General features: G+C 41.6%; 2 protein-coding genes across 5 annotated transcripts; both read left to right on the forward strand.

The window, feature by feature from the left end:
- The first annotated feature begins 6599 nt into the window (after window positions 1-6599).
- Window positions 6600-15090, forward strand: LOC119814529 (protocadherin beta-6-like). 4 transcript variants are annotated; one of them, XM_038330363.1, is made up of 2 exons: window positions 6600-6626; window positions 12730-15090. In XM_038330363.1, the coding sequence occupies exons 1-2, from the start codon at window positions 6600-6602 to the stop codon at window positions 15088-15090; spliced, it is 2388 nt and encodes a 795-aa protein (XP_038186291.1). The 4 variants fall into 4 exon arrangements, with proteins under 4 accessions (XP_038186291.1, XP_038186292.1, XP_038186293.1 ...); XM_038330364.1 differs by lacking the exon at window positions 6600-6626 and adding an exon at window positions 6703-6726; XM_038330365.1 differs by lacking the exon at window positions 6600-6626 and adding an exon at window positions 9139-9154 and having other exon boundaries at window positions 12728-15090.
- Window positions 15091-19922: 4832 nt separating this feature from the next.
- Window positions 19923-22313, forward strand: LOC119814325 (protocadherin beta-6-like). Its single transcript, XM_038329892.1, has one exon. The coding sequence runs from the start codon at window positions 19923-19925 to the stop codon at window positions 22311-22313; it is 2391 nt and encodes a 796-aa protein (XP_038185820.1).
- Window positions 22314-22880: the final 567 nt, after the last annotated feature.

A 22880-nucleotide genomic window follows, 5' to 3' on the forward strand; every position in this document is an offset into this window, starting at 1 on the left:
GCTGTCCACTCCATATTTATTCAATATAGTACTTGAAGTTCTACCTAGAGCAATAAGACAACAAAAGGAGACCAAGGGAATACAAACTGGAAATTAAGAAGTCAAGCTTTCAATATTTGCAGAAGATAATGATAGCCTAAATAAGTGATTCAAAAAATTCTACCAGGGAACTTCTACAGCTTGTAAACACCTTCAGTAATGTGATGGGATACAAGAGTAACTCAAAAAAATCAATAGCCCTCCTATATACAGATAATAAATGGGCTAAGAAAATCAGAGAAACATCACCCTTCACAATAGCTACAAATAACATAAAATATCTTGGGTTACACTAGCCAAAGAAGTGAAAAACATGTTTTACAAGAACTTTCAGTCCTTGAAGAAAGAAATTGAAGAAGATACCAGAAAATGGAAAGATCTCCCATGCTTTTGGATAGGTAGGATCACCATAGTAAAAATGGCAATCTTACCAAAGCAACCTACAGATTCAATGCAATCACCACCAAACTTCCAACACAATTATTCAAGGACCTTAAAAGAACAATGCTCAACTTCATATGGAAAAAGAAAAAGAAAACCCCAGGAGAGCCAAAATAGTCCTGTACAAGAAAAGAGCTTACATTCTCTGCCCCCAAACCCTCCAATCCCCCCACAACATCAGTGGAACTCTGAAACACAGCCTTCTACTACACAGAGAGGACCAAGAGAGAAGTCCAAAAGAGAGAGCTGAGAAAACTCTGAAGTACAAGCTGTGACTGCACAGAGTGGACCAAGAGAGTAGACCAAGCCAAGTGGTGGTGGTGCACACTTTTAATCCCAGCACTTGGGAGGCAGAGGCAGGTGGATCTCTGTGAGTTCGAGGCCAGTCTGGTCTACAAGAGCTAGTTCCAGGACAGGCTCCAAAAATACAGAGAAACCCTGTCTCAAAAAAACTGAGAGAGAGAGAGAGAGAGAGAGAGAGAGAGAGAGAGAGAGAGAGAGAGAGGAGAGAGAGAGAGAATATGACCAAGAAAGTAGGCCAAGAGAGGCCAAGAGAGACCTCAGTGGCTCCCTGAGACACAGACAGTGACAGTACAGAGCAGACTAAGAAGAGTTCCTAAAGACATGGACAACCGTGGCAAGAATTGGACCAAGAGGCAAAGACACTTCCAGCACCAACAGGAGGGAGGAAGAGATGGGTAGGCACAAATGCAAGAATTCATTCAACAAACTAAAAAGCAACAGTGTAACACCAGAACTCAGTGGTCATACAACAGGAAGACTTGATTATCCTAACCCAGAAAAAGCAGAAGAAAATGATTTTAAACATAGCTTTCTGAGGATGATGGAGACCTTTAAAGAGGAAATAAAAAAATTACTTAAAGAAATGGAGGAAAAGACAAAACATTTTAAGAAACCAATAAATCTCCCAAAGAAAACCAAGGAAAAAACAAAACAGGTGAAGTAAACAGTTCAAACAGTTCAAGACTTGAAGACTGAAATAGAGGCAAGAAAAAAAATACAAAATGAGGGAATTCTCTATAAGAAAAATCTGAGTAAATGAATGGGAACTACAGAAGCAAGCATAACCAACAGAATACAAGAAATGGAAGAGAGAATCTCAGGTGTTGAAGATATTATAGTGGAAATAGATGCATCTGTCAAAGAAAACTTTAAATCCAACAAATTCTTAACACAAAACATCCAGGAAATCTGAAACACCATGAAAAGGCCAAAGATAAGAATAATAGGAATAGAAGAAAGAGAAGAACTTAAGTTCAAAGGAAAAGAAAATGTATTCATCAAAATTATAGAAGAAAACTTTCTCAACCTAAAGAAGGATAACCCTATGAAGGTACAAAAAAGCTTACAGAACACCAAATAGACTAGACCAAAAAAGAGTCATCTCATCAAATAATAATCAAAATGCAAAGCATACAGAATAAAGAAAGAATATTAAGAGCTACAAAGGAATAATGTCAAGTAACATATAAAGGCAGACCTATCAGAATTATGCTGGACTTTTCAATGGAAACCATAAAAGCCAGAAGGTTTGGACAGATGTGCTGCAGACACTAAGAGACCATACTTGCAAGCCCAGACTACTATACCCAGCAAAGACTTCAATTACCATCAATGGAGAAAACAAGATATTACACGACAAAACTAGATTTTTAAAAATAGATTTAGACAATATCTATCCACAAATACAGCCATACAGAAGAAAATTCCAACCCAAGAAAGCTAACTGCACCCACAAAAACATAAGGAACAGATAACCTCACACCAGCAAATCCCAAAGAAGGGAAACACACACACACACACACACACACACACACACACGACCACCAAAAAAATAACAGAAATTAACAATTACTGGTCATTAATATCTCTGAGTATCAATGAACTCAATTCACCTATAAAAAGACACAGGCCAAGAGAATAAATACAAAAGCAGGATCCATCCTTCTGCTGTATACAATAAATACACCTCACCCTCAAAGACAGACATTTCCTCAGAGTAAAGGGTTGGGAAAAGATTTTCCAATCAAATGGACCTAAGAAACAAGCAAATGTAGCTATGCTAATATCTAACAAAATAGACTTCAAACTAAAATCAATCAGAAGACATGGAGAAGGACACTTTATACTCATCAAAGGAACAATCCATCAAGATGAAGTCTCAATTCTGAACATCTATCCTCCAAAAACAAGAGTACCCACATATGTAAAAGAAACATTACTAAAGCTTAATTCTCACATCAAACCCCACACAAATAGTAGGAGACTTCAACAATTGACAGGACAAACCAGGCAGAAATTTAACAGAGAGATAAGAGAACTAACAGATGTCATGACTCAAGTGGAATTAACAGACATCTACAGAACATTCCACCCAAACACAGAAGAATACACATGCTTCTCAGAACCTCATGGAACCTTCTCTAAAATTGACCACATACTCGGTAACAAAGTAAACCTCAACAGATACAAAAAATTGGAATAACCCTCATATTGTATCAGATCACCATGGTTTAAAGTCAGAATTGAACAACAACACCAATTGCAGAAAACCTTCAAACTCATGGAAATTGAATGCTGCTCAAATGAACCACTCCTGGGTCAAGGAAAAAATAAAGATAAAATTAAAAACTATCTAGAATTCAATGAAAATGAAGGCACAATGTACCCAAACCTATAGGACACTATGAAAGCATTGCTAAGAGGAAAGTTCAAAGCACCAAGTGCCTACATAAAAAAGTGGAGAAATCTCACACTAGTGACTTAAGAACACACCTGAAAGTTCCAGAACAAAAAGAAGCAAGAATAACCCAGGAGGAGTAGGCAACAGGAAATAATAAAACTGAGGGCTGAAATCGATAAAATAGAAACAAAGAAAACAATACAAAGAATCAATGAAACAAAGAGCTGGTTCTTTGAGAAAATCAACAAGATAGACAAACCCTTATCCAAACTAATCAAAAGGCAGAGAGAGGACATCCAAATAAATAAAATTAGAAATGAAAAGGGGGATATAACAACAGATACTGATGAAACCCAGAGAATCATTAGGTCATACTACAAAAATCTGTACTCTACAATATTGGAAACTGTAAAATAAATGGACAATATTCTAGATAGATACTACACACCAAAATTAATTTAAGACCAGGTGAACAATTTAAACATACCTTTAACCTACAAGGAAATGGAAGCATTCATCAAAAGTCTCCCAACTAAAACAAAACAAAATAAAAAACTCAGGGCCAGATGGTTCCAGTACAGAATTCTACCAGATCTTCAAAGAGAGCTCACACCTATACTCCTCAAAGTGTCCCACATAATAGAAACAGATGAAACATTGCCAAATTCTTTTTATGAGGCTACAATTACCCTGATGCACAAACCACATAAAGACTCAACCAAGAAAGAGAACTATAGGCCAATCTCACTCATGAACATAGATGCAAAAATATTCAATAAAATACTGGCAAACTGAATCCAAGAACACATTAAAAATTATCCACTATGATCAAGTTGGCTTCATCCCAGAGATGCAGTGATGGTTCATCATATGAAAATCTATCAATGTATATACCATATAAGTAAACTGAAAGAAAAAAATTATGATCATCTCATTAGATGCTGAAAAAGCATTCAACAAAATCCACCTCCTCTTTATGATATAGGCATTGGAGAGATCTAGGATACAAGCAACATACCTAGACATAATAAAGGCAATATACAGCAAGCCAACAGCCAATGGAGAGAAACTCAAGGAGATTCAACTAAATCAGGAACAAGAGAAGGCTGTTCACTTTCTCCATATCTATTCATTATAGTTCTTGAGATTCTGGCTAGAGCAATAAGACAACAAAAGGAGATCAAGGGGATTCAAACTGGAAAGGAAGAAGTAAGTCAAACTTTCACTATTTGTAGACGATATAATATACATAAGTGACCTCAAAAATTCTACCAGGGAACTCCTAGAGCTGATAAATACCTTTAGTAATATGGCAGAATACAAGATCAACTAGAAAAGATAAATGATAAAGAACCTGAGAAAGAAAATAGAGAAATATCACACTAAAACAACAGCTACAAATAACATATAATATCTTGGGGTATCACTAACCAAAGAAGTGAAAGACCTGTACAAGAATTTTAAGCCTTTGAAGAAAGAGATTGAAGAAGACACCAGAAAATGGAAAGACCTCCCATGCTTTTGGATATGAACTATCAACACAGTAAAAATGGCAATCCTACCAAAAGTAATCCACAGATTCAATGCAATCTCCATCAAAATCCTAACACAATTCTTCATAGAACTTGAAAGAACAATAATCAACTTGATATAGAAAAAACAGAATATCCAAAACAATCCTGTACAACAAAGGGACTTCCTGGAGGCATCGCCATCCCTGACATCAAGCTCTATTATGAAGCTAGAGTAATGAAAATTGCTTGATATTGGCATTAAAACAGACAGGTTGAACAATGAAATTGAATTGAGTACCAGGATATTAATCCACACACCTATGAACACCTGATTTTTGACAAAGCTAAAATTATACAATGAACAAAAGAAAGCATCTTCAACAAGTGGTACTGGCATAACTGTATGTCAGAATGTAGAAGAATGTAAATAGATCCATATCTATCCCCAGGCAAAAACTCAAGTCCAAATGGATTAAAGACCTCAGTATAAATCCAACCACACTGAACCTGACCTAAGTGAAAGTGGGAAGGAGCCTTCAATGCATGGGCACAGGAGACCACTTCCTAAATATAACCCCAGTAGCACAGACCCTGAGAAAAACAATAAATGGGACCTCCTGAAACTGAGAACCTTTTTTTTATTTTTTTGGTTTTTCGAGACAGGGTTTCTCTGCAGCTTTTTTAGAGCCTGTCCTGGAGCTAGCTCTTGTAGACCAGGCTGGTCTTGAACTCACAGAGATCCACCTGCCTCTGCCTCCTGAGTGCTGAGATTAAAGGCATGCGCCACCACCGCCTGGCTCTGAGAACCTTTTGTAAAGCAAAGAACACAGTCAATAAGACAAAAAGGCAGACTACTGAATAGGAAAAGATCTTCACAAACCCCAAATCAGACAGAGGACTGATTTACAAAATATGTAAAGAATTCAAAAAAATAGAAACCAAAAATCCAAATAATTCAATTTAAAAATGGGGTACAGAACTGAACAGATTTCTTAACAGAAGAATCTCAAGTGGCCAAAAGATACTTAAGGAAATGTTCAACATCCTTGGACATCAGGGAAATGCAAATCAAAATGACTCTGAGAATCCATCTTACTGCAGTCATAATAGCTAAGATCAAAAACACCAAAGATAGCTTGATAACGCCAGTTTTCTGAGAAATTGCCATACTGATTTCCAGAGTGGTTGTACAAGTTTGCATTCCCACCAGCAATGGAGGAGTGTTCCCCTTATTCCACATCCTCTCCAGCATAAGCTATCATTAGTGTTTTTGATCTTAGCCATTCTGACGGGAATGAGATGGTACTCAGAGTTGTTTTGATTTGAATTTCCCTGATATGTAGGAATGTTGAACATTTCCTTAAGTATCTTTTGACTATTTGATAATCTTACACCTGTCAGAATGGCTAAAATCAAAAACACCAATGATAACCTATGCTGGAGAGGATGTGGAGTAAGGGGAACACTCTTCCATTGCTGATGGGAATGCAAACTTGTACAACCACTCTGGAAATCAGTATGGCAATTTCTCAGAAAATTGGAAATCAGTCTACCTCAGGACCCAAGAATACTACATTTAGGCACAGCCAAAGGACGCACAATCACACTATAAGGACATTTGTTCAACTACATTCATAGTAGCATTATTTGTAAGAACCTGAAACTAGAAAGAGCCTAGATGCCCTTCAACCGAAGAATGGATAAAGAAAACATGATAGATTTACACAATGGAGTACTACTCCATGGTAAAAACAATGATATATTGTAATCTGCATGCAAATGGATGGAACTAGAAAAGCCATCCTGAGTGAAGTAACCCAGATCCAAAAAGATGAACATGGTATGTATTCACTCATAAGTGGATACTAGCTGTAAAGCAAAGGATAATGAGACTATAGTCCATGGTCCTAGGGAAGCTAAGTAACAAGGTGAACCCTAATAAAAACATACATAGATCTCCCTGGAAAGGGAAAATAGACAAGATCATATGACAAGGTTGGTAGCATGAGGATGGGGAGAGAAGGCAGGGTGGAAGGGGAAGTGGAGGGGAGCAAAATCTGAGGAAATGGGATAGTAAAGATGGAGGAAGGACAGAGATGAGAGTAAGGAAGGAGATATTTTGATTGAAGGAGCCATTATGGGGCTAGCAAGAAACCTGGCACTAGAGAAATTCCCAGGTACCCACAAGGATGACCCCAGCTAAGACCCGAACAATAGAGGAGAGGGTGTCCAAACTGGCCTTGCCCTGTAGTGAGACTGAAGTGTATCTTAAATGTTACCATAAAACCTTCATCCAGCAACTGATGGAAAGAGAGGCAGAGAGCCACAGCAGAGCACTGGGCTCAGCTCCCAAAGTCCAGCTGAAGAGTGGGAGGAGCAAGAATATAAGCAAAGAGGTCAAGACCATGATGGGGACACACAGTTTACTTGAGATAATGGGAGCTCACCAACTCCAGCCAAACAGGGAAGGACCCAGGATCAGACCAAACTAGACCCTCTGAATGTGGGTGACCATTTTATGGCTGGGGCAGACTTCAGGGCCACTGGCAGTGGCACCAGAATTATCCCTACTGCTTGTACTGGCTTTTTCAGAACTGATTCTCCTTGGATTTATACCTTGTGTAGCCTAGATGTAGTAGAGAGGGCCTTGGACCTTCCCCCAAATAATGTGCCTTACCCTTTTTGAAAAGTGGGTGGGGGGTTGGATTGGGGGATAGGTAAAGGGTATGGGAGGAGGGGAGTTAATGGGAAGTGGGATTGGTATGTAAAATGAAAAAAGATATTTTACTTAATTTTGTAAAAGATAAGATAAAATAAAGGCAGAAAAAAAGAAAACTTCTGGAGGCATTAACATCTCTGACTTCAAGCTCTACTATAGAGCTATAGCTATGAAAACATCTTGGTATTGGCACAAAACAGACAGGAGGACCAATGGAATTGAATTGAAGACCCTGATATTAAACCCACACCCAAGAACACCTGATTTTTGACAAAGAAGCTAAAATTATACAATGAGAAAAAGAGAGCATGGTCAATAAATGGTACTGGCACAACTGGATGATGACATATCGAAGAATGCAAAAAGATCTATATCTACCCCTGCAGTAGGAGCTGTGGGCAGGCTTCCCGCCTCCAGGCTCCCGGCCACTGGCTAGCTTTACCCAAAATAATTACATGAAAACTGTATTCATTTAAACATTGCTTGGCCCATTAGCTTTAGCCTCTTACTGGCTAACTCTCACATCTTGATTAACCCATTTCTATTAATGTGTGTAGCACCACAAGGTGGTGGATTACCGGGAAGATTCTAGTCTACATCCATCTTGGGTCGGAGCTTTGTGGTGTCCGACTCACTTCCCTTCTTCCCAGCATTTTGTTCTGTCTTTCCCGCCTACCTATGTTCTGACCTATCAGGCCAAGCAGTTTTATTTATTAATTAACCAATGAAACAACAGATAGATAGAAGACCCACCTACATCATACCCCCATGTGCAAAATTCAAGCTGAAATGGATCAAAGACCTCAACATAAATTCAGCTATGCTGAACCTCATAGAAGAAAAAGTGGGAAGTACACTTGAACACATTGGCACAGGAGACTACTTCCTGAATATAACACCAGTAGCACAGACACTGTAATCAACCATTAACTAATGGGACCTCCTGGAACTGAGAAGCTTCTATAAGGCAAAGGGCATGGTCAACAAGACAAAATGGCTACCTATGGAATGGGGAAAAATCTTCACCAACCCCACATTGTACAGAGGACTGATCTCCAAAACATGCAAAGAACTCAATAGACTATATATCAAAATATCAAATAATCCAATTTAAAATTGGGTATAGATTTGCTGGTCTGTGGTGGTGTATGCCTTTAATTCCAATACTTGGGAGGCAGAGGCAGGTGGATGTCTCTGAGTTCAAGGCCAGCCTGGTCTAAAAGAGCTAATTTCAGGACAGGCTCCAAAGCTACAGAGAAACCCTGTCTCAAAAAGCCAAAAAATAAAAATAAAATGGGGTATATATCTAAATAGAGAATTATCAACAGAGGAAGGTCTAATGACTGAAAGACACTTATGGAACTGCTCAACATCCTTAGCCATCAGGAAAAGGCAAATCAAAATGACCTTGAGATACCATCTTGCACCAGTCAGAATGGCTAAGATCAAAAGCACTAATGACAGCATATGCTGGAGAGGATGTGGAGTAAGGGGAATACTCCTTCATTGCTGGTTGGAGTGGAAGTTTCCCCAAAATCAATCTACCTCAAGACCTAGCAATACCACTCTTGAGCATACACCCAAAGGATGCAGACCCATACCACAAGAACATTTTCTTAACTATGTTCATAGAAGCATTATTTACAATTGCCAGAACCTGGGAACAACCTAGGTGACCTTCAACTGAAGAATGAATGAAGAAAATGTGGTTCATTTACACAATGGAGTACCTGCTAAGTGGGAAAAAAATGACATCTTGAAATTTGCAGGCCAACGGATGGGACTACACAAAAACATCCTGGGTGATGTAATGCAGACTCAGAGAGACAAACACAGTATTTACTCACTCATAAGTGGATATTAGACATCAAACAAAGGATAACCAGCCTACAATCCACAATTCCAGAGAATACAGGAAAAAAAGAGAACCCTAAGAGAGACATACATGGACCCCCTTGGGAAGCAGAAGTAGAGAAGATCTTAGCAAGTTGACAGCATGGGGGAAGGTGTTAGAGGAGTGGGAAGGGGGGAAGAGGAACAGGGAAGAATAACATGAGGGACAGGGAAGATCGAGTTAGGTAAGATCGAGAGGGAGAGCAAGGAAAGAGATACCCCCTGTCTCGAAAAACCAAAAAAAAAAAAAAAAAAAGAGATACCTTAAAAGAGGGAGCCATTGTGGGGTTAGCGAGAAACTAGACACTAGAAACTAGAAACTTCCAGGAAACTACAAGGATGACTCCAGCTAAGAATCTAAGCTTTAGTGGAAAGGTTACCTAAATTGCCCTTCCCCTCTAATCAGATTGATGACTACCTTAATTGTCATCATAGAACCTTTGTCCAGTAACTGATGGAAGCAGAGCAGAGATACACGGCTAACTACTCCCGGACCAAACACCAGGAGTCCAGTCACAGAGAAGGAGGAGTGATATTATGAGCAATGGAACCAAGACCATGATGGATATATCCACAGAAACAGCTGACTCAAGCTAGTGGGAGTTCACTGATCCCAGACTGACAGCTGGGGAGCCAGCATACGACCAAACTAGGCCCTCTGAATGTGGGTGACAGTTGTGTGGCATGGGCAATTTATGGGGCCACTAGCAGTTGGACCAGTATTTAACCCAAGTGCATGAACTGGCTCTTTGGAATCTAGTCCTTGTGGAGGGATACCTTGCTTAGCTTAGATATGGGGGGGGGCTTGGTCCTGGCCCAAGTGATGTGCCAGACTTTGTTGACTCTCCATTAGAGGCCTCACCCTGTTGGGGCAGCTGGCCCAATCCCTGCGTTCAGGGGCATGGCTGCCCCAGGGGAGTAAGGTCCTTTAAAAAGGACCGGGTCCCGGAAGGAGCCCCTGTTTTTGCCCCCCGCGTTACCCTCAGCTTCGCTGGACCCTTGGCTCTGTAAGTTCCCTTATTTCTCCTTTTATTAAAACTGATTTATTATAAAGGACTATCTTTGGTTATTTCCAAACCCCTCCGACCGCCGGTACATCACCCTCTCTGAGGAGTGTATGGAGCATGGGATGGCAGGAAGGTGGGGAAGTAGGAGGATGGGAGGGAGAGGGAACTGTGATTGGTATGTAAAATAAGATTGTTCGAAAAATAAAAAATTGGAACACATGTATCTGGAAAAGTGTTACACTAATATACAGGAATCTATCTATCTATCTTATCTGTCTATTATCTATCTTTATATCTATCAATATCTATCATCTTTCTTCTTACTCTATTCCCCCCTCTCTCTTTTCCTTTCTTTTGAGATACGGTCTCACTTTGTTGTAGTAAGGAGACCACTTGTTTGTTTCCCGGCAGCCCAGACTCCAGAAATAATCACACAGAAACTGTATTAATTAAATCACTGTGTGGCCAATTGCTTAAGCATATTGCTAGCCCTAGATCTTACATCTAGAATTAACCCATCTCCATTATTTTATATTTTACCATGAACCTCATGGCCTACTGGCAAAGTTGGAACATGTCTGCTTCTGGCGGCGGCTCCATGGCTTCTCTTTAACTCCACCTTCCTTCTCCCAGCATTCAGTTTAGTTTTTCCCGCCTAGCTTTGTTCCACCCTATCAGGCCAAGTCAGTTTCTTTATTAACCAATGATATTCACAGCATACAGAGGGGAATCCCACATCACTTTGTAGCTCTGGCTGTTCTGAAACTATGTAGACCAGGTTGGCCTCGAACTCACAGAGATCTCTCATTCTCTGATTTCCAAGAGCTGGGATTAAAGACATGCCTGTCTTCACAACATTATTTCTGCAGGCAAATGTTCCAAACAGAAAAAAAATGTATAATATCTAAAAGAATTGAATGCTACTTTCAAAACAACGCATCACAATGAAAAAAAGTCCATGCGAAAATGTGGATAATTTCATTCATCACTAGAGAAATGCTTACTAAACTTACACTATAGTATCAGCACATGCTCAGTAGAGTGGTTGAAATGATAACAGAAAGTGTTGACAAGACCATAGAGCACCTAGAACTCCCATTCCATTGCTTTTTGCTTAAATTTTACCATACTGCTAATCAGTCTTGAGTATACCAGACAAGAGGTCTACAATTGAGATGTATCGCTAGCCTTTGGGATCCTTTTCTTTTTAGAAATGTGGAATGTACTGCCCTTGAACTTACAAACCTCCCTACTGTGTCTCACCACAGCTGGGATTACAAACACATGCCGCTGTGGCTGGTACAGTAAGACTATATTTTTGAAAAAAAATCTTACGATCTAGGCTAAATCTCAATGTATCATCACATTTTAACTCACAGTAATCCAAACATTCAAAATAAAAACATATTACAACAAAATGACATGTACAATAATGTTGGCAGCATTGCACTTTAACAATGTTCAAACCTGAAAACCAACATAGTTCACCAACTGGAGTAGGCACAAGGAATCAAGGCACACTTCCACAGAAGAGTGATCTAAAACAATGAGAAGAAAACTAGTTAGGACAACCTGTCACATATCAACTCCACACAGTTAATGTTGAACGACGCACAACCAGCACAAGAGAGGAACACTCTAAAAACACATTTCATAAAAGGTCTAACAAAGAATAACGTGCAATGATACCAGTCAATATACTGCTTTTATAGAAAGAGTTAGTCACAAAATAATGGCCAGAGGGGGCATGGCATGTTTTTGGACATTTTAGTTTTTCTTTAGTTTCTGCTTATAGAAATATATTAACTGTGGAAAATATTTTTGTTGTGACAGTTCTATATGTATGTTCTATACCTAAACAAAATTAAATTATATAAAATTCATTTTTATGTATACAATTAATAAAATATCATTCAAGGTTTTCATGCTTTCAAAAGAGTTTTATTAAGATTACCATATCATATTAAGATACTATATTATAAATATACATTCACTTAATAGTAGCTCAGCAAAGGTATGCTTACACCGCCAATATTTAGGAGTTGAAATAAACTGCATCAGGAGAAACACCTGTATCTCAAAAGCAGGCTTATAATTTAGGATGACAGAACTATATGCAATCGTGAAAATGAACACTTGGTGGCGCCATCGACTAAGAGTGAGAATGACGGTCGCAGCAAATACCCAGGAAACTAAAGAGTGAGCTGGAAATCAGAACGCTGTCTGCTCCCCGGAAGGAGAAGATATTTAAGTGTCAACTAGAAAAGAAATCCCCGGGGTTGGTACGGTATTAAAGAAGATTTAATTCGAGCTCATTCACCAAGCTATCTCTGGATTAAAACCAAATAGAAGAAGCAGTACCCTCTGGACTGCATCTGAACAATGGAGGCAGCTCTAGCAAAAACGCCAGAGAAAAGGCAAGTCATTTTTATTGTTATGTTGTTGCTTTTGTGGGAGGCTGGTTCGGAAGCAATTAGATATTCCATGCCAGAAGAAACCAAGAGTGGATATTTGCTGGCTAATCTGGCAAAAGATTTGGGGCTCAGGGTGGGGGAATTGGCCACTAGAGGGGCACGAATTCATCATAGAGGAAACAAAGAGCTCTTGCAGCTGGATGCTGACACCGGGAATTTGCTCCTGAAGAAAACACCAGACCGCGAGGAGCTGTGTGGGGCGACAGAACCCTGTGTGCTGCACTTCCAGCTCATACTGGAAAACCCTGTGCAGTTCTTCCAAACTGATCTGCAGCTCACAGACATAAACGACCATTCTCCAGAATTTCCCCACAGGGAAATGCTCCTAAAAATCCCGGAAAGCGCCCAGCCAGGCACTGTGTTTCCTCTGAAGGCGGCTCAGGACCCTGACATAGGCAGCAATGCTGTTCAGAACTACACAGTCAGCGCCAACCTCCACTTCCATGTAGTTACTCACAGTCGTGCTGATGGCAGGAAATACCCAGAGCTGGTGCTGGACAGAGCCCTGGACAGGGAGGAGCAGCCTGAGCTCACTTTAACCCTCACTGCTGTGGATGGAGGGTCTCCTCCCAGGTCTGGCACCACCACAGTTCACATTGAGGTCGTGGACATTAATGATAACGCTCCCCAGTTTGTACAGTCGCTCTATGAAGTTCAGGTCCCTGAGAACAGGCCCCTGGGTACCTTAGTTGTGGCAGTTTCTGCCAGGGATTTAGATGTGGGACCTTATGGGAATGTAGCCTACTCTCTGTTTCAAGGTGGTGAAGTTTCTCAACCATTTGTAATAGACCAAGTCACGGGAGAAATTCGCCTTAAAGGGGCATTGGATTTTGAGGAAACTCCCTATTATAACATGGAAATTGTAGCAACAGACAGTGGTGGCTTTTCAGGAAAATGCAGTGTAGCTATACAGGTGCTGGATGTGAATGACAACGCCCCTAAACTCACCATATCTTCGCTCACTACTTCCATCCCAGAAAATGCTCCTGAAACTGTAGTCGCTGTTTTCAGTGTTTCTGACCCAGATTCTGGGGACAATGGAAGGATGGTGTGTTCTATTCGGAACGATCTTCATTTTCTTTTGAAGCCCACATTCGAGAACTACTACACTTTAGTGACAGAGGGGCCATTGGACAGAGAGAGCAGAGCTGAGTACAACATCACCATTACAGTCACCGACATGGGCACACCCAGGCTCACAACCCAGCACACCATAACAGTGCAGGTCTCTGACGTCAACGACAACGCCCCCGCCTTCACACAAAGCTCCTACACCCTGTTTATCCAGGAGAACAACAGCCCTGCCCTGCACATAGGCACCATCAGCGCCACAGACTCAGACTCAGGCTCCAATGCCCACATCACCTACTCGCTGCTGCCCACCCATGACCCGAACCTGGCTCTCTCCTCGCTCATCTCTATCAATGCCGACAATGGGCAGCTGTTCGCACTCAGGGCGCTGGACTACGAGGCCCTGCAGACCTTCGAGTTCCACGTGGGTGCCACAGACCAAGGCTCGCCGGCGCTCAGTGGCCAGGCGCTGGTGCGCGTGCAGGTGCTGGACACCAACGACAATGCGCCCTTCGTGCTCTACCCGCTGCAGAACGCCTCTGCGCCCTTCACAGAGCTGTTGCCCAGGGCGGCGGAGCCAGGCTACCTGGTCACCAAGGTGGTGGCTGTGGACCGAGACTCTGGCCAAAATGCCTGGCTGTCGTTCCAGCTGCTGAAGGCCACGGAGCCAGGGCTGTTCAGCGTGTGGGCTCACAATGGCGAGGTGCGCACCTCCAGGCTGCTGAGTGAGCGCGATGCTCCCAAGCACAGGCTGCTGCTGCTGGTCAAGGACAATGGCGATCCTCCGCAGTCGGCCAGTGTCACTCTGCATGTGCTGCTAGTGGATGGCTTTTCTCAGCCCTTCCTGCCTCTGCCCGAGGTGGCGAGCAACCCTGCGAACGACGATGACGTGCTCACCCTCTATTTGGTCATTGCCTTGGCATCTGTGTCTTCGCTCTTCCTCTTGTCTGTGCTGCTGTTTGTGGGGGTGAGGCTGTGCAGGAGGGCCAGGGCGTCTACTCTGGGTGACTACTCTGTGCCTGAGGGACACTTTCCTGGCCACTTGGTGGATGTCAGCGGCACGGGGACCCTGTCACAGAGCTACCAGTATGAGGTGTGTCTGACTGGGGATTCTGGGACTGGTGAGTTCAAATTCCTCAAACCCATGATCCCCCAGCTGTTCCCTCAGGATCCTGGGAGAGAAAGTAAGGAAAGTCCCCACTGCAGGGAGAGCTTTGTATTCAGTTAACTGTTGTATTTGGTTGGGTGAATTTATTTTTTTCCAAATCTACAGCAAAATGGTTCTCTTGAGTGAATTGTATTGTATTGGCACTGTAATCAAACCATATACATTTACTCAGTTATGAAAACGGTGGGTTTTTTCTTTCTTGACATCTATTGTAGTTAGTAGTTTCAGGTATAATAAATATTAGGAACACAATTTCTCCATATTTCAACATATATGTTACTTTAGATCAAGTATTAGACCACAAAAGGTATTTTACTTGACCTGCTTTGGGGGTTTGTTCAGTTCAGTTTAGTTGTTCTTCTTGGTTTTTGTTTTGGTTTGTATTGTGTTTTTAGGCATTGTCTCACTATGTAACCCTGGCTGTCCTAGAAATCACTATGTAGACCAGGTTGGCTGCAAACTGGTAGACACCCATCCATCTCTGTCTTCCAAATGCCAACTACTTTACTGTTTTTACCACAAAATTTCAAGTTTTTGTAGCTAAGGTGTTTCCATATTTTCCCTTTTTTGTTGCTATTGGTTATTAAATAGAGGGCCACTTGTGTTAACTATAATTTAGGTAGTGAGCATCACTCACGGTTGAAGTTCCTGACAGTTACCCTGAGTCACCGTGAGCATATCAATTCGCATACTTTTCCAAATTATAGCCATTCTCTGTGCTAAATATTAAGACACTAGAAATGTGACATTTTTCTTCTTCTGTGGAGGAATAAGCTGGAGGTTGTCTGCAGTATTTGTCCATCACATACCTAGCACTTTGTTTAAATATATTAATTTTAGCAATCTCCTTTGTAAATATTAAAGGGATAACCTTATTACTATTAATTTGCCACCTTTGTCACTAAACGAAAGTGTTTGAGACTGCAGGTAGAATCAGTAGTAGATCACGCATGCATGCCAGGCCCTAGGAACACTTCCAAGCAGGAAAAAGGAATAAACAGACAAAAACCACATGCTGTTGAATGATTGCTTGACACAATTCTGTTAAAAAATTAATTTTAGCTACAGAAGTAACCACCGAAATCCTCCGAAGAATCCAGATGTTTGATGGTCTTCTATTATCTTTTTTTGTTCTAGAAATAAAAGTGTAAGTGAAGTTTTTGTGGGTTTTCTGTTAATCTCAGCTGTGAACTTGAGATCTTGACCCACCTGACCTCTGGGCACGCTGTGGAAGATTGTCGTGCTGAGGTTAATGAGATGGGAAGACCATTTGCGTGGCACCATTCCCTGGGCTGGGATCCTGGACTGTATGAAGGGGAGAAAAGTGAGCTGAGCCTTCCTTGCTCTCTTCTTCCTGCCTGGAGATGCAGTGTGACCAGTTGTTCAAGTCCCAGGTTTTCACCTTCTCCATCTTGATGTAATCTTGAACTGTGAACCCAGACCCTTCCTACTTTATCCTAGAAATAGGAACAGTCACTAGAACAGCCTACATGGTTTCATGGTATCATGTACCGCACTCAGAGACTTGTGCATTCTAAGCTGTGGCCCTGTCTCTAGTTTACATTAGTACATATGTTTCCTTTGGTTTTTCCCACAGCTCTTCCTGCCCTTTCAAGAGATTCTGGAAATTTCTGGAAATTTCAATATTCTATTTGATTCTGGCTCTCAGTTCTGATCATCTTATTGTGTGATTGCTAGCAAGGTAAATTTGTATGGATACAACTGAAGGAAAGTTTTATTGAACTTTTGGCAGTATGAATAACTGAAAGGCTTTGTTTATAGTCTAATTTTTATTCGTATGTTTTACTTTTTAGCTAGTATATTTTTCTGTACAAAGCAAGGGATTCCCTTATGAATTTTATGCATGTACACAATGTATACACATTGATCACATTTATCATTTGTGTTTCTAAATCTCAAGTGTCATCTGGAGTTCAATTGTTTACATCTTTCCCTGAATTAATGTTTCCTCCCATAAGGAAGTGAGGAAATATAAAACAAAAACTGATGATCATTCCTTATGCATGAAATGTAATTTTTGGTTATTCGATTTTAAAATTGGAGTGAGAAAGAGGTAAAAGTGAGAAAAGTAGATGCAAACATAAATATGGCAGACAGCTCTAATGGCTTGCCCATTATGTGCCAAAATGCCTCTCTGGTACTCAGGATGCTCAGGATGCCAGCCTGAGTAGAAAGAAGCCAAGGTCTGTTGTTGTAGCCCAACAGTAGAAGTTTTGCCTAAAGATTCAGGTCTCTGGGTTCAATCTCCCCAGAATTAAGAAGAAAAAAAATATATCCTTCTTCCTTCATGATCAAAGGTTCAAAAACTCATATATTTTAAAATATAAAGTTACATATTATGCATACATTTGGTAGAATTTCCATCTATAGTAGATGGATTATCTGCCATCAGAAAATAATCATAAAACTGACTAAATGTCAGAAATTATTGCTTCAGTGCAACAGAAAGTCACTTATATGAGAACTGAGTCCTACAGACAGTTTGCTTAAAAAAAATAATCAGCAGGTTTTTTGACATAGACACGATGATTAAGTAGCCTCTGACAGCGTGGAAAACTTGAGCTAGGGTCAGTTTTCCTGCCCAGGACACTTGTCAACTCATAAGTCCAGGAAAGAAGACTGAAAACGTAATTTGAAAATTCTCTGAAGGCAGAATGAGATTTTGTAACCCTCAAAAATTATAGGTTGGTAACTGCCTGGCAGAGTTGATTTGATAATTCATGTTTGTAACTTGAAATTTGTCAAAATTACTTGCTTTTAAGGACATCAGAGAATCCTGACCAAGCTTAGTGCCTGTTGAGTTAGCGTGACTGTAGGAGGCAGAGCTCTGTCAAACCAAGAGCAAAGGGTGAGCCCCTCCTGGAAGAGGACAACACATCATGATTGTGGGCGGACTTTACATCGCACCGACCTGGAAGATGCCAGTGTTAGAATAAAACAACAATGGTCATAAAAATAAAATGGTTAAATCTTTGAAACAAGGAATGGTTGAGCAAATAAATAGGAAGAGAATTTTATAAGAGAATGGAACTTAAGATTGAAAGTCAATTTCATAAAATAATTATATGTCATAAAGCTATATAAATAGTAAAACATCATAGAAATAATGGAATACAGAATTAATGGACAGAATGCATGTCAATATGAGATACCTTAAACAAATACAGATTTTTCTTTTTTAAAAAAAGGCTTAAAGCGGTGGCACACAGTTAAGATCAAGTGGATCTCAGATCAGTTTTCAGCAGCCTCCCCATATCAGGGTGATCTACTCCTGCCTTCACTCCGGCTCGGAGGGACCCAACACCCTCTGCAAGCACATTCACACTCTCCTGAAATACACTCTTATACACACAAACACAGAATCAATAAAAACAAATCTTTTTAAACCATAGAAAATAAAGGTATGAGAGGTAGCCCAATGGTTAAAATAACTTGCTGCTTTTCCAGAAGACTCAGTTTGTGGCCCAGCAAAACCACCTGTAAGTCTAGTTCCAGTGGATTCTCCACTCCTCTGTTTCTGTGAGGATCCACAAAGGAGATTGTTGTTCAACAAGAAGAAATGAGCTATCAACCTATAGAAGGCCATTAAGAAACCTAAGTGCACATTTGTGAGTCATAGTCACTAAGCTGGAAAAAAAAATACTCTAAAATTTTGACTATGGAGGAAGGAAAACTATCAGTGATTTCCAGGTCTTCTAATGAGACAGGATAGAGAAAGATAGATTTAGAGGATGGGGAAGGGGTGGGAAGAGACAATGAAACTATGATATTCTAAAAAAATATATTGTGTGATTAAATTTATCCATGCCTACACACTGTATAGCACCAAGTGGGAGCCTTAATTTAAAATATGGGCTCAGTGGTGCACATGTAGGATCGTCAACTGTAAGAAGCCTGCCAGTTTGATAGGGGTCTATAGAAAGGAAGGCTACACATGATGTGGAGAGGAATCTCTGCATTTCCAAGTCATTTGTGTGGTTTTAAAACTGCTCATTAAAAAACGGACTTCTTTTTAAAAAGAAGACTTTCATCTCAATAAAATCCATCGTGCGTCTAGAGTAATGAAGACAACATAATCACCAGAGAGAAACTGGAGCACTGGGCAGACCTGCAACCAACCTGATTCAGGACAGTGATAACCCCTCAGAAGGGGATGCATCTGTTTGTAATATGATGTAAAGGCATTTGGAAACCAAGAACTCCAATTTAGTTCATTCAAAGCATATTTGAAGTGAATAAGTATGTATACCAAAAGAAAAGGTTCAAAATATACACATTATTGTTATGGCCTTAAATTATGAAAATTTAAAAGTACTAAACAAATTTGAAAATTATTAACAGATCAAACGGAACACAATTAAGATGTTTTGTTGATCAAACCACATTATCAACAAAAATGCAAGGCACTGAGTGGGAAATATTTGAGCATATCTATCTGGAAAAGAGATTATCCAGAATATACAGGGCATTTCTTCAGACCAACAAGCAAACAAATAGAAGCCCCATATCAGAAATATATACAAAATTATGAATTAAATTATATCTATGTATAAATTAAAAGAATGCTGAAACACGTTAAAATTTGGAAAGAAATGGCAAAATGAAATGCATGAACAAATAAGGACGCTTGGTGGCGCTGCAGGCTAAGATTCTGAAGAATGAGCTCTGCAGATGCCCAGGACGCCATCTCTTTAAGCTGAGAACCAGTTCTTTGGCGGCTGTTTGGAGGAGAAGGTAATAAGAAAGGTGTCTGGAAGAATTTTGGAAGAAGGCATCTCTCTAATCGGACTTAGTTCAATATTTTCACAAACCCCCATTAGTGGATTGTAATCGACTTGAAAAAGCAGCACCCTCTGGGCTACGTCTGAACAATGGAGACAGCGCTAACAAAATCACCAGAGAAAAGGCAAGTTGTTTTTCTTACTATATTGTTGCTTTTGTGGGAGGCTGACTGTAAGACAATAAGATATTCCATGCCAGAAGAAACAGAGACTGGCTACTTGGTGGCTAATCTGGAAAAAGATCTGGGGCTCAAGGTCAGGGAATTGGCCACTAGAGGGGCACAAATCCATTACAAAGGAAACAAAGAGCTCTTGCAGCTGGATGCAGAGACAGGGAATTTGGTCTTGAAGGAAAAACTAGACCGCGAGGAGCTGTGTGGGGCGACAGAATTCTGTGTGCTGCACTTCCAGCTCATACTGGAAAACCCTGTGCAGTTCTTCCAAACTGACCTGCAGCTCACAGACATAAATGACCATTCTCCAGAGTTCCCCCACAGGGAAATGCTCCTAACAATTCCTGAGAGCGCCCAGCCAGGCACTGTGTTTCCTCTGAAGGAGGCTCAGGACCCTGACATAGGCAGCAATGCTGTTCAGAACTACACAGTCAGCGCCAACCTCCACTTCCATGTAGTTACTCACAGTCGTGCTGATGGCAGGAAATACCCAGAGCTGGTGCTGGACAGAGCCCTGGACAGGGAGGAGCAGCCTGAGCTCACTTTAACCCTCACTGCTGTGGATGGAGGGTCTCCTCCCAGGTCTGGGACCACCACAGTTCGCATTGAGGTCGTGGACATCAATGATAACGCTCCCCAGTTTGTACAGTCGCTCTATGAGGTTCAGGTCCCTGAGAACAGCCCCCTGGGTGCCTTAGTTTTGACCGTCTCTGCCAGGGATTTAGATGCTGGGATATATGGGAAAGTAGTCTACTCTCTGTTTCAAGGCGGTGGAGCTTCTCTGCCATTTGTAATAAACAAAGTCACTGGAGAAATTCATCTGAGGGAAGAATTGGATTTCGAAGTAACTAACCAGTATAACATAGAAATCGCAGCCACGGATGGAGGAGGCTTTTCGGGGAAATGCACTGTGGCTGTACAGGTGTTGGATGTGAATGACAACGCCCCTGAGCTGACTATCAGAAAGCTCACGATCCCTATCCCAGAAAACTCCCCAGAGACTGTAGTTGCTGTTTTCAGCGTTTCTGACACAGATTCCGGAGACAATGGAAGAATGGTGTGTTCTATTCCGAACGATCTCCCATTTCTCTTAAAACCCACTTTCAAGAACTATTACACTTTAGTGACAGAGGGGCCACTGGACAGAGAGAGCAGAGCTGAGTACAACATCACCATCACAGTCAGCGACATGGGCACACCCAGGCTCTCAACCCAGCACACTATAACAGTGGAGGTGTCTGACGTCAACGACAACGCCCCCGCCTTCACACAAAGTTCCTACACCCTGTTTGTCCAAGAGAACAACAGCCCCGCCCTGCACATAGGCACCATCAGCGCCACAGACTCGGACTCAGGCTCCAATGCCCACATCACCTACTCACTGCTGCCCACCCACGACCCACAGCTGCCCCTCTCCTCGCTCATCTCCATCAACGCCGACAATGGACAGCTGTTCGCGCTCAGGGCACTGGACTATGAGGCCCTGCAGACCTTCGAGTTCCACGTGGGCGCCACAGACCAAGGCTCGCCCGCGCTCAGCAGCCAGGCGCTGGTGCGCTTGCAGGTGCTGGACGCCAACGACAATGCGCCCTTCGTGCTCTACCCGCTGCAGAACGCCTCTGCGCCCTTCACTGAGCTGCTGCCTAGGGCTGCGGAGCCTGGTTACCTGGTCACCAAGGTGGTGGCCATAGACAGCGACTCAGGACAGAATGCCTGGCTGTCATTTCAACTGCTCAAGGCTACAGAGCCAGGACTGTTCATTGTGTGGGCTCACAATGGCGAGGTGCGCACCTCCAGGCTGCTGAGTGAGCGCGATGCGCCCAAGCACAGGCTGCTGCTGCTGGTCAAGGACAATGGCGATCCTCCGCGATCTGCCAGTGTCACTCTGCATGTGCTGCTAGTGGATGGCTTTTCTCAGCCTTACCTGCCTCTGCCCCAGGCGGAGCGCGATCCAGCTCAAGAGAATGAGGACAGACTCACGCTGTACCTTGTCATTGCCTTGGCGTCTGTGTCTTCGCTCTTCCTCTTGTCTGTGCTGCTGTTTGTGGGGGTGAGGCTGTGCAGGGGAGTCAGCGGGACCTCGCTGGGTAGCTGCTCTGTGCCTGAGGGACACTTTCCTGGACACCTGGTGGATGTCAGCGGTGCTGGGACCCTGTCACAGAGCTACCAGTATAATGTGTGTCTGACTGGAGACTCTGGGACTGGTGAGTTCAGTTTTCTCAAACCCATGATTCCCAACTTGCTTCAGGATGCTGGGAGAGAAGTCAAGGAAAGTTCCCACTGCAGGGATAGCTTTGTCTTCAGTTAACTGTTGTATCGGGTTCAGTGAATTTATTTTTGGCAAATCTCTAACAATATGGTTCTCTTAAGAAAGTGAGTCACTTTAATCAAAGTATTGACATTATAATGGAAACATATGCATGTTCTCCATTGCTAAAATGTGTTTTTTTTTCTTTCTTGCTATCTTTAGTTATTTCAGGTACAGTGAATATTAAGAACACAAGTTTCTCTATATTTCACCTTATGTTTTACTTTAGCTCAAGTATTACACAACAAAATGAATTTACTTTCCCTGTTTTGTGTGTGAGTGTTTTTTTTTCTTGTTTGGTTTTCTTTTTTAAAGACAGGTTCTCACTATGTAACTTTGGCTGTTCTAGAACTCACTGTGTAATTCAGCTAGCCTCCGACTGTTCGACATTCATCTCTCTCTGTCTCCCGCATGCTGACTACTTTACTGCTTTTTACCACAAAATTTCAAGTTTTTATGGCCAAGGTGTTTATGTTTTTGCTTTATGTTATTGCTGTTGGATATTAAATATAAGACCTCATATGTGCTAATCATCCACTCTGTTAGTGAACTTCACTCACAACTGAA

Source organism: Arvicola amphibius, chromosome 5 (assembly GCF_903992535.2).
Source record: "Arvicola amphibius chromosome 5, mArvAmp1.2, whole genome shotgun sequence".
NCBI lineage: Eukaryota > Metazoa > Chordata > Mammalia > Rodentia > Cricetidae > Arvicola > Arvicola amphibius.

Excerpts from the sequence above, each read along its gene's own strand:
- LOC119814325 (XM_038329892.1), top strand. The coding sequence starts at position 19,923 with ATGGAGACAGCGCTAACAAAATCACCAGAGAAAAGGCAAGTTGTTTTT.
- LOC119814529 (XM_038330362.1), top strand. The coding sequence starts at position 12,700 with ATGGAGGCAGCTCTAGCAAAAACGCCAGAGAAAAGGCAAGTCATTTTT.